A 19,537-nucleotide genomic window follows, 5' to 3' on the forward strand; every position below is an offset into this window, starting at 1 on the left:
TGTTATATTATTGTTCTCCTCCCAGAAGCCTAGAGAACTTTATAGCAAGTGTGTCAATAGTACAACAAACCAATACTCCAATAAAATGAATTGGTAGCAGATGCTTACCCTCTCATTTTCAGTGAGCCTAAGTACACAGCCAATTTGGCCCTCACAGTAAAAATGGAAGAGTTTCAGACATCTGAAATTAATCCAATGTTCAACCCTTATATCTGTGTTGGCCTGTTGATAACCCTGAAATAATGTTAACTATTAGAATGAGGAATGCAATGTCTGATAGATGCTTCTCTCATTTTTCCTCTTGTAGTTTCATGATGTGGTGATTTAAACCATGTCGAGATCCTCAGCCAGTCCTAGGCAATTTTATATTACTATCTTCGAAAGTTTTAGCTTGCAAACATGGAAGTGAAAACATAAATACCTTCACGGAAATAGTTGCTCTGTTTTGATGATTTGGTGTCTCTGTGTGCATGTGTGCATTTGTGTACATGCGTATGTGTGTTTGTGTGTGTGTGTGTGTGTGTGTTTGTGTGTGTGTGTAGTGTATACCTGGGTGTATAGGCATAGTCACATATGCCTGTACCAATTGAAAGAGGAGGTTGACTTTGAATGTCTTCCTCTATTGATCTCTATTTATATGGCTGAGATATAATCTCTCATTAATCCGGAGTCCTAACTGTGCTAGACTGAATGATCAACAAGCCCAAGACCTGCTCTTGTCTCTGCCTACACCCAGCATGAGGTTGCAGCTTTGCACCACTATACCTGACTTTACCCTGCATGCCAGGGTTCCGAACCCAGAACCTCATGTTTGTGAGCAAGCACTTTACTCACTAAGCCATCCACTCAGTCCCATGAATCTTTAATTTTTTATTATATTTTATTGATCTTTCATATTGTAATAGGTGAATTTGGAGAAGTTTGCAGTGGTCGCTTAAAACTTCCTTCAAAAAAAGAGATCTCAGTGGCCATCAAGACCCTGAAAGTAGGCTACACAGAGAAGCAGAGGAGAGACTTCCTGGGAGAAGCGAGCATCATGGGACAGTTTGACCATCCCAACATCATCCGGCTGGAAGGAGTTGTCACTAAAAGTAAGTAAAATCACAATGTCTGATTTGTTTATGCTGAGTAGATATTGCACAAACTAAATACAATCTTTGAAGAATTTTCATATTACAAGCAGCTTGGTTGTAACTGAAATTCTGACAAGGATGAACATACATTTTTTTCTGGCAATAGATTGATTGGCAGTGCTGTTCTATATCACAGAAACCGTTGGCTTTTGACCTTAGTCGCTTGATTGAAAGATCGTCTTGAAAAGAATTGCAGAGGACAGTCTTGTTCACAGAGAAGCACGATAAACAATGGTTGGATTTTGAAGGAACTCTCAACTAGCTGTCTTTTCTTATATTTCTCACCAGCCTGCTTTAAGTTCTCAGATCTTTGCCCCCTTGTTCTCCTCCTGCCTGTAGGAAAATTATAGGAATCTCAGGGATGCTTCTAAGACATAAGATTGGGACTCAGAGGAGACCCAGACCTTCTCTGTTTCTTGGTGGATTTCAGGTAGTTCTGACCTAGGCTTCCAGGTGCATCCCTGGCTGTTCTGGGAAACCCCTGGCTCTGAGCCATCACAGAACTCTGGATTTATTTCCATGATGATTTCTTCAGCCAGGCCAAAGGGATCCTGTGAGGCTGATCTGTGATTATTGGCTCCAGTCCCTAGGAAAACCTCTTGAGAACACACAGGGAATTTTTTTTTTCTCGAGATTTTGAAGCACAGGGCAAAGAATAAGTGAAATTGGCAACAGACTCCATACAGTGAATGACAACATATGGCAGAAAATTTGGCATCCTTCAGGGGATAATTCGCTGGCACCACATCTCAATACTCTATGGTTACCAACAGACATTCCTGGTTACATTGAGAACATTGTTATTTTTCTGTAACGTTACTTGTTGCTCTTTCCAAGTGGCACTGATACCTTCCGCCAATTTAGTGGAACTATAAAGGTATTTCCTTCTGCACAGCGTGTGGCATAATTAAAGAATACTTTGATTTTCCTTTGAGTTTCCATATGAAATAAATAAAATTGAGAATTTAACAAGGAACCAGGCGGTGGTGGCACAAACCTTTAATCCCAGGACTTGGGAGGCAGAGGCAGGCGGATCTTTATGAGTTTGAGGCCAGCCTGATCTACAAGAGCTAGTTCCAGACAAACTCCAAAGCTACAGAGAAACCCTGTCTCAAAATCAAACAAACAATCAAACAAACAAAAAAACAATCTTACAATTTGTAATAATTTAAGTATACACAACATAATCATTTTAAATCTTGTAGATACTTATTTCTTGTCCCTGTAGTCTTAGTTATTAGTTCATATTACCAGTAATACTGAAATATTCATGATGAAAATATTTTTGTTTTAACAATTAATTAAAACAATAATAGAAGTGAGGATTAAGAAAATGAGTGATTTTATTATTCCTTCAGGAAAAGAACACAGTGTTTTAGATGTACAAGGTCACATATCATTGGATTTTCAGTGTCGCTTATGCATTTAATGTTCATGGTGACATCTTGATCAAGCAGTTGCTCTCTTGGTCTGGAGCCCAACCGAAAACGTCAATCCACGTGGACTTACACAGCTCCTCTCCTCAGTTTCTGCTGTTCTAGTTCCTTGTTTCTTGGTGAAGGGCTGGTTGTGACTTTGTACTTCTGTACTCTCACCTTGTCACTACCACTGCTGCATTAGAACAGATCACTTCTCTGTTACATTTTCATGAAGGACCATACGTAATAAGGTCCTTTTCTAGAAGTCACTACAGATATTGAGAAATACAGTTTTCCATCTTAACTCTATCCCCAAATAAGGGGAAAAAAACTTGTTTTCATTATCTTCTTTTAGCATGGATTTTCTCTATGCATGAGTGTGTGTGCGTGTATTAGGACACATGTGTGTCATACCTAGCACATGTGAGAGGTCTGAGACAACCAGAGAATCTAATTCTCATCTTTCACCATATGAGTCCTTCAGACCTAACTCAAGTCATTGAAACTGGAGGCAAATGCATTTTACCTGCTGAGCTAGCTCACCAGCCCAGGTCTCATGTTATATTCTTATATTCCACTTACTTTCCTATTTCTTGATTGATGAAAATATTCCTAATCATCCTTCACAGCAAAGCACCATTTCAACTTTCTAAAACTTTTGCATTCATTTGTTACTGGTGAGCCCTAAAATAAAGGACTGGGTAGATGACTCAGTGGTTAGGAGCATTTGCTATGCACACATAAAACCTCCCTTTGAATAATCAGAATCCATTCCAAAAAGCATGACCACATGTTCCTCTGACTCTAGTGCAGAAAATGAAGACAACAGGAGGATCACTGTGTTTGCTGGGCATTAAATGGAGGCACCAGGTTTCTCGAGAAACCCTGTCTCAAGGAAATTAGACACAGAAAAATAGAGAATACCAGATATCCTCCACTGGCCCAGGCATGCTTGTGCACAGTTCCATTTGCCACACTCAAAATCTAAATAATTAACTAAATAAATAAATGAAAAAATAAACAAGACATCTCTAACCAGATAAAATATCTCAGAGGTGATAGGGATGTGACTAAATTTAGCCTTGGACCAAAACAGGTACTGAATTTTCCAGTGTGTCAGGAAACAAAAGTGTATTGATTGAAAAAAGTGGCAAACATGTTTATATATACACATATATAGAGATGCATGTAAAAACAAGCAATGAAAAAGAGGCCACAAATTTGAAAGAGAGCAAGGAGGGAAATACAGAAAGGAATAAAGGGAGGAAAGGGAAAATAGAAATAATGTAATTATATTATAATATCAAAAAATAAAAGTAATGTAAAAGTCACAAATCAATGAACAAATAAAGAAATGGAGAGAAAAAAGGAGCAGAAGGAAAGTAACGGAAGTGAATGAGGAGGGAGCAGCATATTTTCTGCTAATAGGTTTCCAATGTGATTCTTTAATTGATTTTAATTTTCACAGAAGTTCAATTATATTACTGATTTCTTCAATCACAGAGTGATGGAGAAAATGATTACTTTTTAGGCTGAGCAGAATCCTCACAATTTTTTCAGCCACCTCCATTCAAGAGAGAGGGGCTAAAAGTCCCCATGAAAAAGAATGCTCCTCCTAAAATGACGCTAGTGGTCAGGTTCCATTCTTTCACCAACAGGCATTGTTTCCTTTGAGTCCAGTGTGATGAGTTAGCAAATGTAACCCGTTCTGCTGAGACATAAGAACATGTTTACTGCATTAAATACTCCGCAAAACAGTGAATATTCAGGGAAATTTCCTTTACATCTAAAAATAGAAACATACTTTGAATTAAAATAACACAAAGAAACAACAACCACATTGAAAGATCTAAAACAGTCTCCAAGACAAAAACGTAGGAAAAAGTAAACATATTTCAGATCCAAGAGATGTTAAAAATGCAGGTAGCATATGTTGAGCTTCTTACTCAAGTCTGATTCTGGAATGCTCTGGTGTGGATTACAACTACCTCCTTGGAGTGAAAGTTCTAAATTTGCCATATCTCTCTGCTCAAATAAGAACATGAGCAGCTGCCAAGCCCACTCTATAAATACAGGTGCCACATGCACTGTAAACATAATAGAGTAGTCGGGTTAGAATTCGATCGTGAGCTCCTCAGTGGTATGTTTAAAGGCTGCAAGTCTATCACTTGCAATGGCGGAGGGAAACATAAACTTTTTTAGTACCAACTTAATATGTTTCATTTACTACAAAATAGAGATAATCTGCCTCTAAAAGTTAGATTTTCTACTGGCCATTTTGTTTCCTAAAACTCTTTGACTTCTAAAGCTATTCTGTCCACAAAGTACAGAGACACCTTTGCACACCACAGCAGACTGAAGCTGAACAAAACGGCATTTACAAAGCAAAAAAGAAAATCATATTTTAAGTAGGAACCAGTGGATCTAAAATTGAATTCCAAGTCAGCTTACTCAGTGTGAGTCCTCTGGCACATCAGAGTGTTACAGGTGATTCCTCTGTGAAATGAAGAACAACAGTACTGTAGCATTTTCAGACACTCCACATATCAGAGGAGATTATACAAGGCTAGATTTACCACCTCTGACTAAGCTCCAGTTAATGAATCAAAAAGAAAATTCTGGAAAATAATTCCTTGTTTTTGCTTCTTTTTTTCTTTCTGCTTAAAAGTCATTCTTTTTTATTATTGCTATGAGTTGTGTGCTTGGAACCACTCAACCTATGTAACATGCTATTTTCAGATCATTTTTTTTGAAAGCTCATTATATAGTCATTACTTTTTCATTTATTTGAGTTGAGCCATAAACAATGTTAATGGCATGGTACTTGCCGAGCCCGATGGCCTTGAACAGGAGAAGGTGATAGAGCCTGTGATCTTCAAAGTAGCAGAAAGCTGGGGCACACTCTGCTCAGAGCTAGGCACTAACATGTGTTATCAATTTTGCTTGAAGTTCAAAAGGATGGAACTTTGTTTCAGCAAATGTTTGATATTTCTGCCATCACACCATTAGTTAAATGATGTTCAGGCTCCAACAATAATTACCACTGGCAAAACTTTACCTAGTGGGATAGAAAAGGAGTCATACTGGATGTGACTGGTATATTTTCACATTGAAATTATTTTCTAGAAATTAAAATAAAGTTATAGCAAAAATAAGATTTACTGCATATCTCATATGTAATCTTGTATGATGAAGAAATTCTGTGAACAGTGCATTAAAGGATTTCTTTATATGTCCCTTTGAATGCCCATATTGCCCAAAAGGCTTAGAAATTTTTATTATCTTCATATAAGATGAGAAAACATTACTAGAAGATGATGCTATGTGACAATATCAAATCTTCATTATTCCACTTGCTTCTCTCTAAAAGTTTTATCTGTGCTTGTTATAGTACTATATTTCATATGACTTTGTCAGTAGCCAGTATTTATATGATATTTATTTAACCAATTATAAGAATGGTTTGTTAGAATAACACATTTTGGCAATGCTGATGATGCAAGTTGTTGCACACAATCACAATTGCAAATTGACAACTGAGTCAGAACACATATTATCAGCATGCCATGTAATATAATTGGGAAGGTTTTTATCAATGTGATATAAAAAATAAGAAAGAAATGATGTTATGTATGTTTAAAAGATTTGGGTTCTTTCTTACTGTCTATTAATTTCTCATGGATAGATACATTGCAACTACAAAGGAACTGGTTGTACATATTTTGTCTTTTATATAACTAGCATGGTTTCCTGGCATTATCATAATATTTAATTCATTTTAAGATGGATAATGATGAGCATAGAGACCCAGATGTGGTCAGTTTATAGAGTTTATGTGGAGTGCTCTTGGGCCACACCCCTCCTGATAGGTCTCTGTGGAAGAAGTAGCAGAGAGCCTGTAAAAGTCAGAGATGTTGGTGGCTGACCATGTTTTCAGGGCATTACAGGGCAACTGAATGTATGAAATCACTGTTGCCATGACAGCCTGTGAATGACCTGTGCAGGGCCAAGTCAAGCAAAAGTCTCCTCAGGGAGATGGGAGACGGCACCAAGTTTTACCTACATCTAAGAAACTGTTGGGAAATGATAGTTGATGGGAGAGGGGGAGTCATCCTTCTGTAAAGTACAGACGCTTATAGGTCAACCATGTTCCAATGGAGGGCTACATATCTATATCCGACAGCATGTAGGAAATATAAACTACACTTGATGAGTATTTTTTTAAAGGAAGACACAAAGTTAGGATAGTGAGAGTTGTGGAAGGGTTTAATAAGACAAAAGAATATATTTTTTAAAAACTCTCAATAACATCTTGAAATTTGTGAGCAAATGGATGTAGCTAGAAAACATCATATTGAGTGAGGTGACTCTGACCCAGAAAAGCAATTATCATATGTACTCACTAATAAGGGATTTTTAGACATAAAACAAAGAAAACCAACCTACAAATCACAATTCTAGAGAACCTAGACAACCCTGAGAACCCTAAGAGAGACATACATGGATCTAATCTACATGGGAAGCAAAAAAAGACAAAACACTATCCTGAGTGAGGTGAGCCAGACCCAAAAAGAGGAACATGGGATGTACTCACTCATATTTGGTTTCTAGCCATGAATAGGGGACGTTGAGCCTATTATGCGTGGTCCTAGAGAAGCTAATTAAGAAGGTGAACCCAAAGAAAAACATTTAGGCGATGAAAGGAGACAGAGACAAAGACCCACATTGGAGCACCGGACTGAAATCTCAAGATCTCTTGAGTAAATTTGGAGTATGGGGACCTTGGGAGAGGACTGAAAGGGAGGGAAGAGGCAGAGAGGGGAGCAGAGAAAAATGTAGAGCTCAATAAAAAAAAAAACACTCTCAATGAACTAATAACATACAAGAATATTTTTAACTTATATAATTTGTTAGAACATGATTTTCTGGCAACTGAGATTTGCATTTCAAAAAACATCAGTTCACTTTTTTCTTTCTTTTCTTCCTTTCTTCCTTTCTTCCTTTCTTTCTTCCTTCCTTCCTTCCTTCCTTCCTTCCTTCCTTCCTTCCTTCCTTTCAACAAAGTCTGGCATACCAAGTTGAGGCAGGACCAAACCCCTCTCCCCTTTATCAGGGCTGAGCTAGTTATCCCATCATCGGAAATGGGCTTCAAATAGTCAATTCATGCATTCAAGATAAGTACTGGTCTCACTGCCAAGGCTCCCCACCCCCAACAGATCAAGCCACATAACTGTCACCCACATTCAGAAGGTCTAGTTGGTCCCATGCAGATTCCTCAGCTGTCAGGCAAGAGTCAAAAGTTACTACTATCTTAAAGGAAGGAAAATATACATGAAGACAATGCAGACTAAAATTTAGTTATAGAAATTATAAAACCATGTCTATCAATGTATAAAATAGTGTTGTTAATTCTGAATAACTAATATATAGACAAAAATGTCATATACTATGACCAAGTTTAGTTTCATCTAAGAATGAAAAATGATTTGTTCAATAATTAATAATTTGAAATACTTGCTATGTTAAAAATAATAAAAATATTAATACCTTCAAAAAATTAACAACCTGAAATTTAAAGGTTGTATTTAGCATATCATACATAGAAAATATATAAATTTAATGGGCTGGGCACATGGCTTGGTGGGTAAAGTTCTTGTACATAAAAAATGACCTTGTTTGGATCCCCAACATCAGTGTAAGAGCTGGGTGTGGAAGCTATAATGCAGTTATTTGGGGTATAATGGAGGTGAGATAGAGCAAGCTGATCCTCAGAGCTTGCTGATATATCATTCTAGATGAATCAGTGAGCTTCAAGGCAACTAAAACATTCTGTCTCCAAGAACCTTAGGCAGAAAGTAATGGAAGAACAGATCTGAAACTGATGTTTGGCCTCTTTGTGCATATGCACATATATGCACACATATGAATAAATGTTCATTTACTACACACAGCATTTTTCAAAGAAAACATGTATACTTTGATTTCAGCTGAATGTAAAGATGCAGAATTAAGATGGCAAATGTGGTTGTTAAGGAATTCCTGGAGCATAGTTTCAGGCACCACTCAGCAAAATTATAAATAAACCCCATTCACAGACTTGATCTCTGCACGTGTCACTAGCCTGATGCTAGGCAGTGGAGTTGGATCTTGCTTTAAATGGAGTTGGCCTCTGCTTTCCTTAACACACACATTGGTAGACATTACTGTTTATTACCACAGAAGAATGATTCTGGTAAAAACTGTATCAAGAAATAGCCCCTTATATTTTCATAATGGTCTAATAAGAAAATAAAAATATTTAATTTGTTACAATATTTGTATCAACTTATTACCTACAGAGCAAAACCTATGTTTTCACATACAAATTTTCTGTCTCAGAAATATTGTGAAGTATATTTTTGGGGATTTGTTCCAATTTCCTTCTCTTCTTTTTTTATTCTCTGATTACTTAATATTACCAAAAGAGTACTATCTATTAATGACAATGATTTTTTATTTTATATCACACCCATTTATAAAAGTCTGCTTAAGGACCCACGCATTCCTCATCGGAAATTAACTACACAAGAAGCTCATGTAAGGGTGCCATGTGTGTAAGGCCAGTCTAGGCAATGCAGCATGTGTCAGGCCAGCCAGGATGCATAGCCAGGCTTGACACAAGTCGACAGCATATGTAAGACTAGAAGTAGCAGATTGGAGTCTTAGTGGTACTGTATCTGGGTCACTAGCATTTCCTTTAATGTTTTAGTTCTGATGAATATTATTAAATTTGAATGTAACTCTGTTAACCCAAAAAATTAGATTAGAAATTTGTAAAGACAATATGACTACAGCTAACTATATTACACCATCCACGTCTTGTCTTTATGGAAATTGTTATTAGGAGACATGCAGTCCTTAATATCCATGGCTGAATCTGGAATTCTTAGATACACTCACTGGGCAGTGATTAAGGGATTTCTAGCATTTCTGAACTATTGTGGATAACTGAGGCAATGAACTCACTATACCAGACTGACTTGATTCTGTAACTGTACAGCTATGAGAGACAACCTTCTCCAATCCCCCACCATTTTTTTTTATACTGACTAAATTTTGAAGCAAAAATGAAATCTCGAGGGGTGCACCCACACACTGAGACAATGGGGATGTTCTATCAGGAACTCACCAAGGCCAGCTGGCCTGGGTCTGAAAAAGCATGGGATAAAACCGGACTTGCTGAACGTAATGGACAATGAGGACTACTGAGAACTCAAGAACAATGGCAATGGGTTTTTGATCCTACTGCACGTACTGGCTTTGTGGGAGCCTAGGCAGTTTGGATGCTCACCTTACTAAACCTGGATGGAGGAGGGTGGTCCTTGGACTTCCCACAGGGCAGGGAACCTGGATTACTCTTAGGGATGATGAGGGAGGGGGACTTGATGGGGGAGGAGGAGGGAAATGGGAGGTGGTGGCGGGGAGAAGGCAGAAATCTTTAATAAATAAATAAATTAATTAATTAAAAAATGAAATCTCACATTGAAATCCTCCTGGGCAGTTTTTGATGGAGACTCTTTAGCCACTCATAGAACTGAATTTCCACTGGGCTTTGTGTATATCCCCAGGTATGTTTTGGGGTCTCTCGTGACAATAAACGAGACAGGTTCCAATTTTAGGAAACAGATTGTGATGTGTGCTAATCAAAGCACACAGGATGAGTTGTGCAAACTTTAATGCCAGCACACTGCATAATGTGCAGATGAGCTGGCGTTTGTAGACTGTTTCCCACTGCGTTTACTGCATGCTACAGCAAATTCTCACCACTGCTCCACAGTCTTTGTTTCTAACCATATTTATCGAGATCACAAATGAAACTCTTAAGATATTGCTTTGCAAGTGATTTTGTTTGCTCTTTGTCTGTACATTTGGGTTGCTGGATCTTTGAACTTAATGCAAAGCACATTTTCAGGCTTTCCTATCTTAACTGAAGTGTTTACAAATACCTAAATTAGAAGAGCTAAAGGCAGCCTGATCTGATTTCTGAATGGTCATGGGGCCATGGCTTAATTGACTGGTCTGACATTTTAGCTACTTTTATTTCCCTTGCCAAACATTTTACAAGACATGCTAATGAGAAATGAAATGGCCATAAGGCCAAGAGCCAGAGGAAATCAGTGATAAGCAGAGAGCTGAGTGGTATACAAATGCAGGGACCAGCCAAATGAAGCAGTGTCGTTGATTCCTATTGAAGCACATACTCAAATTTGGTAGCATATCATTCTCCTCCAAATTGTATAATGAATGAGCACAGACTCTGATAATGATCTGACTTTGAATGAGCAGGATTTCTTTTCATTCACTCCTCAATCATTCATTTATTTTACTACAGGACAGGGCTGAAAAAAAATATCTTAAGAGACATCACAGTTTCTAAGGCACAAGTAAATCTTGCATTTCTTCTTGAAAATTGTCAAACTAAATTGTAGCTAAGATTTGATAAACGCAAGCCATAAATGATAAAGGTTTTGAGTAAAGTGTTTTTTAGATTTCACTAGGTCAAGGACGTACATTGATGTGACACCTGAAGATTGTAAATAAATCAACACTTTAATGAAAATAAGCCAGTATAACATTTGAAATAATATACATGAAAAATTTTATATCATTTAAATACTTGAATATTTGATTAAGTAAAATTATTAAGCTATATTAAAACTATAAGAACTGTAAAAGTAACATACAAGGAACTGATTCATGGTTCAGTGTTGATATTCACAAAATGAAAGTGTACAGGAATGAAGATAGTTTGTAGTATCAAAATGGCCAACAAGCAAGAGTGTAACTTATTTGATAGACTGCTTCCCAGCATTCATGAAGCCAAGGATCTATCACTGTACCACCCGAGTGTGGCAGATGTGTATGTGAGGACCACTCAGCAGATGGAAGGAGGATATTTTCGAAGTTCATTGCCAGTCTATGCTCCACAGTGAGTTCAAGACTAAACTATATGAGAACCTGTTTTAAAATTAAAAAAAATATGATAACTAAAACCATGAGGAAGAAAAAATAAAACTGGCCTAATGCTATTAGAATAATCAAAATTAATAAAAATAAAGAAAAACATATCAGGGGAAAGTAGAATTAAAAATTAATTAGTTAATAATTAATCAACATATCCCCACATCAGAGAAGATGCTTTGAAGGGAAACTCATGATCGCATCATGCAATTAGATGAACATGATTGTTTGGTCAAGGCTTGTTTTATGTTCATGGACTTTCAATATCTTTTAGTTCTGACATAACTCTGATCCTCCAAACAGGGTCATATTATGTTATGAGAAATATTTTCTTATATGAAAGTGTAACTATAGGCATACTAACATTAAAAATTTGCGGGGAAGAGTAAAAATAGGGAGATTCATGTGAGTCTGAACAGTTTACCACTCCATAGTACTACAGACAAGAACACTAAATACCAAATTCCTGAGTGTCTGCAGCATGGTGACTAGTTTCAAATGTCAATCTGCCAGAGTCTAGAATCACCTGTGGAGAAGGCCTTACTGAGGAATTATCTGGATGGCCTGACCTATGGGATATTGTCTTCTAGATGTGGTATGACCCAGCCTAAAGTGAGTGTCCTCATTGTTCTTCAGGTTTGGGTACTACCTTCTTTGAAAAGAGAGAAAGCCCCTGGTATGCATACATTCAGTATCTGGTAGTTATCTGTGAAAATAACTCACCCTGCAATGTCTGCTGTCTTGACTTCTGCATAAAAGACTGTGATGTAAAACTGTGAGCAAGCATAAAACCTTTCTCCCATATTGGCTTTTGGCGAGTATTTTTATCATAGTAACAGGAATGAAACTAAGACAATGAGGTTAAAGACAAATGTTTGTTTCTTAAAAATACCTCAGAAGCAAAAGAAAAAAGGGATGTACTTGGATATTTTATGGCTCTTGAACACTATAATAAATAACTTAATTTAGATAAAGTAGGTTACAGGCATTTGTTCTAGAACCTGACTTTCTGTATTTTTTTTTATTTTATCTTGAAATATTTTTAATTGCAACTTTGTAATGTTTAGAGAACACAGAAATCACCTGTGTGAATTAGATGTTACAAAATGTATTATATAGTCGGTTCTATGGTTGAGGCCAACTAAGCATACTGATGAATATATATTTATCATTTACTTTATGTTTAGGTAAGCCAGTGATGATCGTTACAGAATACATGGAAAATGGCTCCTTGGACAGTTTCTTACGTGTGAGTAAAATATCATATGTATAAAGTTTATGTGTTTCTATGATATAGTGCATATAAATACACATATTGACAAGTAAGTTATAGAAAATATTAAACACCTTCTAATACTGTGCTAAGAATTTTGGTGTCTAAATTTCAACAGAGTGAAATAGTCTAGGATTAATTAGCAAAGAAAAATTGTAAAATTTCATCTTTAACTTGTAATTCCTTACATGTATGGTTTGTATTTTAGACTTCTTTTAAATGTGTAAGGTTTTTGTATTGTCCCAAATAACACCTTTAAAACTATTTGTTACTATTTAAATATAACTGTATTGGAAGGATCCTCTGTCCATGACTCTATGACTTTATCTTTCATAATAATTTCTTTAGTCAGCTAAAGGAGTAGGATCAAGACAATACTATTTTAAACAGAATTCAGATTGTATGATACTATACTCGTTATTGCAACCACTAACAATTTTGAGTTAGCCATGCATTCATTTGTCTACAAATCATGGTAGTATTATGTATTTTTATTTAAAATGTGTAGAGTCAACAATGAAAGATTTTGACATGTAAAATTCTAAAGCAAAGGAACAAATTTTATCCTGTATTGTAAATGCATTTCAGAAACATGATGCGCAGTTCACAGTCATCCAGTTGGTGGGAATGCTCCGAGGAATAGCATCAGGTATGAAGTACCTTTCGGATATGGGCTATGTCCACCGGGACCTTGCTGCTCGGAACATCTTGATCAACAGCAACTTGGTGTGTAAAGTTTCTGACTTTGGACTCTCTCGGGTACTTGAAGATGACCCAGAAGCTGCTTATACGACTAGAGTGAGTAATGGGGATTCCACCATCTTTGTTTTCCTTATTTAAATATGTGGGTTTATAAACAAGTAGAAACAATGACATAAAGTCATGTGTCAGTCATGTTTTTCATAGATGGAGTCATTTCTCAATAATTAAAATATTATTTATTCTGTGAAACCTGATAGTTTACAATTAACAGCCAAATAACCACTATAATTTTAAATAACTTATCTGATCTAAGAAACCCCTGCTCAACACAGCAAGGTCTCCACACGCCTAAATTACTGACATTTGACTACTCACTCTTTCTGACTGCACAACCTTTAACAAGCATGTTTGATAAATTCTCTGGGTTCTTGCAGCACTAGGTTATTTTTAAAGCATTGACAATTAATATTCTCAATAAAGACTTTAAAAATAAAGACTATTCTTTATCCAATAATGAGGGTGTATCTTATCCTTGCCATGTATGTTCTAAATATATATCTCTGTGTAGCAGGTTCAGTTTATTACTGAATATATCCCTTGTATAAAGATATATCCTTTTAGATAAGAAAAGAATTAACCTTGTGGCTAGTAGAATGCACTTATAACAGGGACTTCAACTATCTAGTTCTGAAGATGAGATGGAGGTAGAAGCATGGGTAGTTAAACAATAAGAACAGTCTCTTGACATTTCTCTACTCGCCACAAACATCAGCTAGTACAGGTTCTATAAAAACAGCATCATATATCATATTTTCAACTACATTCTCTTCCCAGGAGGAAACATATGTAGCAAAGGAAAATATTTACTTATCCTAAAAAATGACTTTATTCTCCCCACTACTGCTCAGTCCTCTAAAGACCTCTTTTGTAAGCATCTGACTCTATAAACAATTAGCGGTACAGAAGGAGTATTGTTGCTTGTTTTTTTTTTTTTTCGTGTAACAGCTGTTATATTTTAAAAAATCTTCCAGTTTTAATAAAGCATTTCTGATAAGAGATTATATTTGATTACGTATAGTATAACCTAGTGCCTGAGTCAGGCTCTAATTTCTCTGGGGTACATGATTATTAAATGTGAGTATCCTTGGTTCCAACTTGATTCCTGATTCTAGAATACTCAAAGGAATGACTGACTTAGTGGGAAACTGACAGGCATTTATAAATATGACCATCTGCTTTCTGGAGACTCAACTGTGTTTCTGCTCAGAATTTCATTATACGGCTTCTGACTTCGTTAGGAGTAAAGACACTTGAGGACCATTTATTTGGCTTTAATAAAAAAGAAAGGAATTGCTATATCAATATTCTCATGTGTTAATTCTGAGTAAAAATGCAAGAGGCTTCGTGTTGAAATTTCAGTGTCAGAAGATTCTCGTCAACCATAGCAGTCAAGTGGAGGCATTCCCTTCTGACACATAGTTGCTCAAAGTGCTCTTGTGTCCATCCTTGTGTTCCGCTGGCACTCTCCCAAAAACCCATGGGGTTCCCAGCTTCCTTCTGAAAAGCATCTGTATGTCTACAGGAATTTGGAAGTCGTTGACTTAATCTCCAATAACAAGCTTTGTTTAGTACAGTAATTTTATGATTTACTCTTAAGATGAGTATGATTATAAAGTCATTGAGCTGCTATTTTTTTATGTAAACACACCAAAACAGCTGAGTTGCCATTCTAAGCAGTTGTGTGGAGAATGGATACTGACTGCAGGAGGTCTGTTAAGGAAGAATATTAGAGCGCTTCTCTTTCTGAAATTTAAAACTGGATGTGTCAACTAACATTGATAAAATTATTTAAGAAAAAAATTGGGAAAATATACTTGACTGAGGTAAAATTTATTATCACAAATAAGACTAATACCAGATAAAATATATAATATATAAAATAAAGTTTATTCATTTATTTTCTAAACAAAACCAAATTTATTCAGTTTTAATGCCATATTACCTAATTGCCTTAATATTTAGTGATTATTGACTTTTTCTGAAATATTAAAGTGTGTGAGAGGCATATATTTTGTATAAGTCTGATGAACCCACTTTAAACATTATACATTGCTTAAGAAACAACATATTTTGCATTGTGTCTATAATTTTATAATTCAGGAATTGATATTCAGTATTTCAATGCATTGATTCTTTGCCAATGCCTTTCTGAACACTGTTGCCTTTAGGGAGAGGAAATCAAGCAAAGAAATCACAAACCATATTTGATTTTATGTTGTTGGTGGAGGGTATCTGCACCTTCCATTGTTTTCAAAAATCTCTGGGATATACAGACAAAAATAAAAGAGTAGTACAGAAATTCTATCAATTAATCATAAGAGGGGAGAGACAGGGAAGGGAAGAGAGAAAAATGTAGAGCTCAATAAAAATCAATAAAAAAAAGGTAATCCACAGGAGCACACGTGTGCATTCATCAGGACCTGAGTGCAAATTCCAGTAGTTATGTAAATACCTGGACTCACATGAACATAATTTAAGTAATAAAAAACAAATAATAAAAAATAAAATGTAAAACACTACAAATAGAGTTGAGAATAATCTTGGTCTCTAAACATACTGTTTTCTTAGGTATATACTGATCTCTTCTTATGTTCTCAACACTGTAATGAAAAGAAGGGGTCTAATAAAGAGTCATTTGCATGTGTATGTGTGTGTGTGTGTGTGATTCTAATTTAGTATTTTAAGCAGAAGTCAACTATTTTCAGTACCCACATCCAGTTATTTCTCTTCATTTCTCATTCCTGAGTTATGCAAAAATTTCAGATGTTGACACTGCACATTTTACAATATTGTTATGCAGTCTGTACCCTCTGTAAAATCCCACTTCAAACTCATGGGTTGTTGCAAGTGAAAAGGCTATAAAGTTTTAGTGTTATTATGAAAATAGTTTTAAGCTCACAGACTCCTTAAAATGCTCTTGGGATCCCTACAGATGCCTGAATGACACTTTGAAGACAATTGCTACAGGTGCTTTAGCAGAAAAAGTACCTTAAAAGCTAAATAAATATTTCAGCAGGCATTCAATGATATAAATCTAAATTATTATATAGCTATATGCAATATGCTTTGTTTTAAACAGTTGTTTGTGAAGCAAAACTGTAGCCACGCTCTCCCTTGAGAAATAACATGAAAGCCCCTGGATTTTATTTGGGTGGTGTAACTGGAGCAAGCAGCCCCACAAATATAAATCCCAAAAACCTTCTATATTTGAGTAACTAAGAATTTCTTCTTTTCATTTTTCATCATGTTACTTTCAAAGTATAATTATGACAGGTCCCATCTTCTTTGTTTGGGCCTGTTCTACCATATGACTATTTTAAACGAACCATGTCGGAAGGCAAGAATCTAATTATAGAAGTTGTACTCTGTTCTCCATACACATGGGCAATCCATGGTATATGCACTGTGGCTTCTGCTCTCTCTCTCTCTCCCCCTTTCTTTCTCTTTCTCCCTCTCTCTCCCTCTCCCTCCCTCTCTCTCTCTCAAAACATATATATATGTGTGTGTGTGTGTGTGTGTGTACACTTATAAATGCATACCCACATATATACATATACATAAATACATACATGCACACATATTCACACAGACATGCACACGTATGAAAACGAAAACACTAAAGAAATAAAAACCATATTACTATTGGTGAGAAGTTTGTGTCACTGAATACACTGTCAACATTTCTTTTTATATGATTTTTTCAACTTAACATTTTCATATATATGTATGTCAGCATGCTTCTATGTCAATTAACATTCTTACTGTTATGTTGCAATAGAACCCACAATTCCAATATACCACCTGAGGATATGCTGTTACATGCATGGTCCCCATTAGAGATAAAAGGTAGATTTACCTATATGCCATGTACTCAGGCAACCTATTCTTTTCCATAATCTCAATCATTTTAGGCATATGATAATTGCATGGATTTTTTAAGGAAACTTAAGAAAACCTTTTGACTTTCTCTTGGGTCTATCTTCCAGTGGTGCACCATTTTCCTTTTACTGAATTCTGATGTTGCATACTGAGCATAAGCAAACAAATTTCAAGCATGGTTAAAAGTATCCCACCTTTGGTCATAAAGGAAAACTTTATAATCTGTAGATTCTAAATCTGTGATTCTACTGACTTGATTTTACCTTTAATCTGTGTCTATACTGGCTTGACTGAGTGGGGATAGCTTTGGATTATATAACTTCATATTTAAAATGAATAAAAATGGTCTTGTATTGTTCAAAGTACCGCCATTTAAATAATAAAAGCTAATCTTCATTCTTCAAGGATTCTCAAATAAAAAAACATTAGCATCAAAAGTTACAGATACAAAACATATTATATAGATATTCAATTTACGCATGATTGAAAAATGTAAGAACAAAATAGCTAATCAATATTCTATGTATGCTAACAATAAACTTTAAATCTAAGTAAATAAAACAAATGCCAAATTATTTCCCACTCTCTTATATTGGGCATGTCAAGTCTTGTATGTAGCTTCACAAAATCAATCTTCTTACTCATACAAAGTCTAAATGATTTGTTGATTTTAGTAATCAGTGTTGTCATTAGAATTGATAAGTCTCCTTGTACATTTTCAGCATTCATTTTAGACAAATGGATACCGTGGTCATTTCAGCCTGGGAAAGGCAAAGCTGTCTGTATTTATGTGAGGGAAAATCAAGGCGGTAGTTTTGAAGTGGAACATTGAATAAGGAAGCTTTATGGAAATGTGTTTAAATATATTATCCATGGTCCTGGAGGGATTATTTTTCTATGACATGTATGATTCACTGATTCACAGATTTGTGCAGGGAATTTGTGATTACTGTGTTGCAGACACAGTCCTGGAGACTAAGAATTTTGAAGTGAGCAGAGCCAAGATCTGAACTCATGGGTGTGCACTCACTTTCACCCAAATCGGGGGAAAACTCAAGCTGAAGCAGGAGAAGTTATATGAATGCAATAGCTCATTGTTTATCTATCTTTTCACTTTTTTCTTGCAGAGGGGCCAAGGGTTACTCTATAGGCCCACCAGGCCTAAAATGCACTATGCATCTCTATCTATATTATTTCCTTTTCCTAATGAGATCTGTTCCCTCTAGTCCCTTACTCTATACCTACCCACTATGATTTCATGGATTGTAGCTTGGCTAACATTTATTTTACAGCTAAGATCCACATATAAGCAAATACATACCATATTTATTTTTCTGGATCTGTGTTACCCCAGTCAGAACGATTTTTTTTTCTAGTTCCATTTGCATGAAAATTTCATGATGTCATTTTTTAACAGCTGAGTAACACTCCCTGGTTTAAATATACCATTCTTTATCCATTCTTCAGTTGAAGGACACCTGGGTTGTTTCCAGGGTCTGGCTATTTTGAGGATGGCAGCAATGAACATGGTTGAACAAGTGTCCATGTAGTAGGATGAAGCATCCCTAGAGTATGTGCCTGAGTGTAGTATAGCAGGATCTTGAGTAAGATCAATTCCTGTCTTACTGTGGAACACAACACTGATTTCCATAGTGGCCTTATGAGTTTGCACTCATTAAGCAATGGATAAGCATTCCTCTTAATCCACATATACACAAGCATGAAATGTGACTTGTTATGTTGATCATGGACAAATGAAGTCTTGCATTTCCTGAGGCTATGGATGTTGAACATTTCTATTAAGTATTTCTCAGCTACGGATTTTCCTGTTTTATGAATTCTCTATTTATACCCGCACTTCATATTTAATTATGTTATTTGCCTTTTCGATATCTAGTGTTTTTTAATTTATTGTGTATTTTGAATATATATATATCCAATTATGTTAGATGTGTAGTTGATAAAAATCTCATCCCATTCTATAGTCTACCAATGTGTCTGAATAACAGTGTGCTTTGCCATGAAGAAGCTATTCACTTTCATGAGGTTCTATTCATTAAACGTTGATCACA

At 35.8% G+C, this 19,537-nt stretch overlaps 1 protein-coding gene across 2 annotated transcripts in view; it reads left to right on the forward strand.

Annotated features, from left to right (window-relative positions):
• The window catches only part of Epha3 (EPH receptor A3), a 306,637-nt gene that overhangs the window by 260,350 nt on the left and 26,750 nt on the right, over positions 1-19,537 (forward strand). For both annotated transcript variants that reach the window (XM_057763683.1, XM_057763684.1), the window contains exons 11-13: positions 906-1,091; positions 12,739-12,800; positions 13,413-13,622. In XM_057763683.1, coding sequence (XP_057619666.1) covers positions 906-1,091; positions 12,739-12,800; positions 13,413-13,622 — 458 coding nt within the window. The remainder of the gene's footprint in view (positions 1-905; positions 1,092-12,738; positions 12,801-13,412; positions 13,623-19,537) is intronic.

This window comes from Chionomys nivalis, chromosome 3 (genome assembly GCF_950005125.1).
Source record: "Chionomys nivalis chromosome 3, mChiNiv1.1, whole genome shotgun sequence".
NCBI classification, from domain to species: domain Eukaryota; kingdom Metazoa; phylum Chordata; class Mammalia; order Rodentia; family Cricetidae; genus Chionomys; species Chionomys nivalis.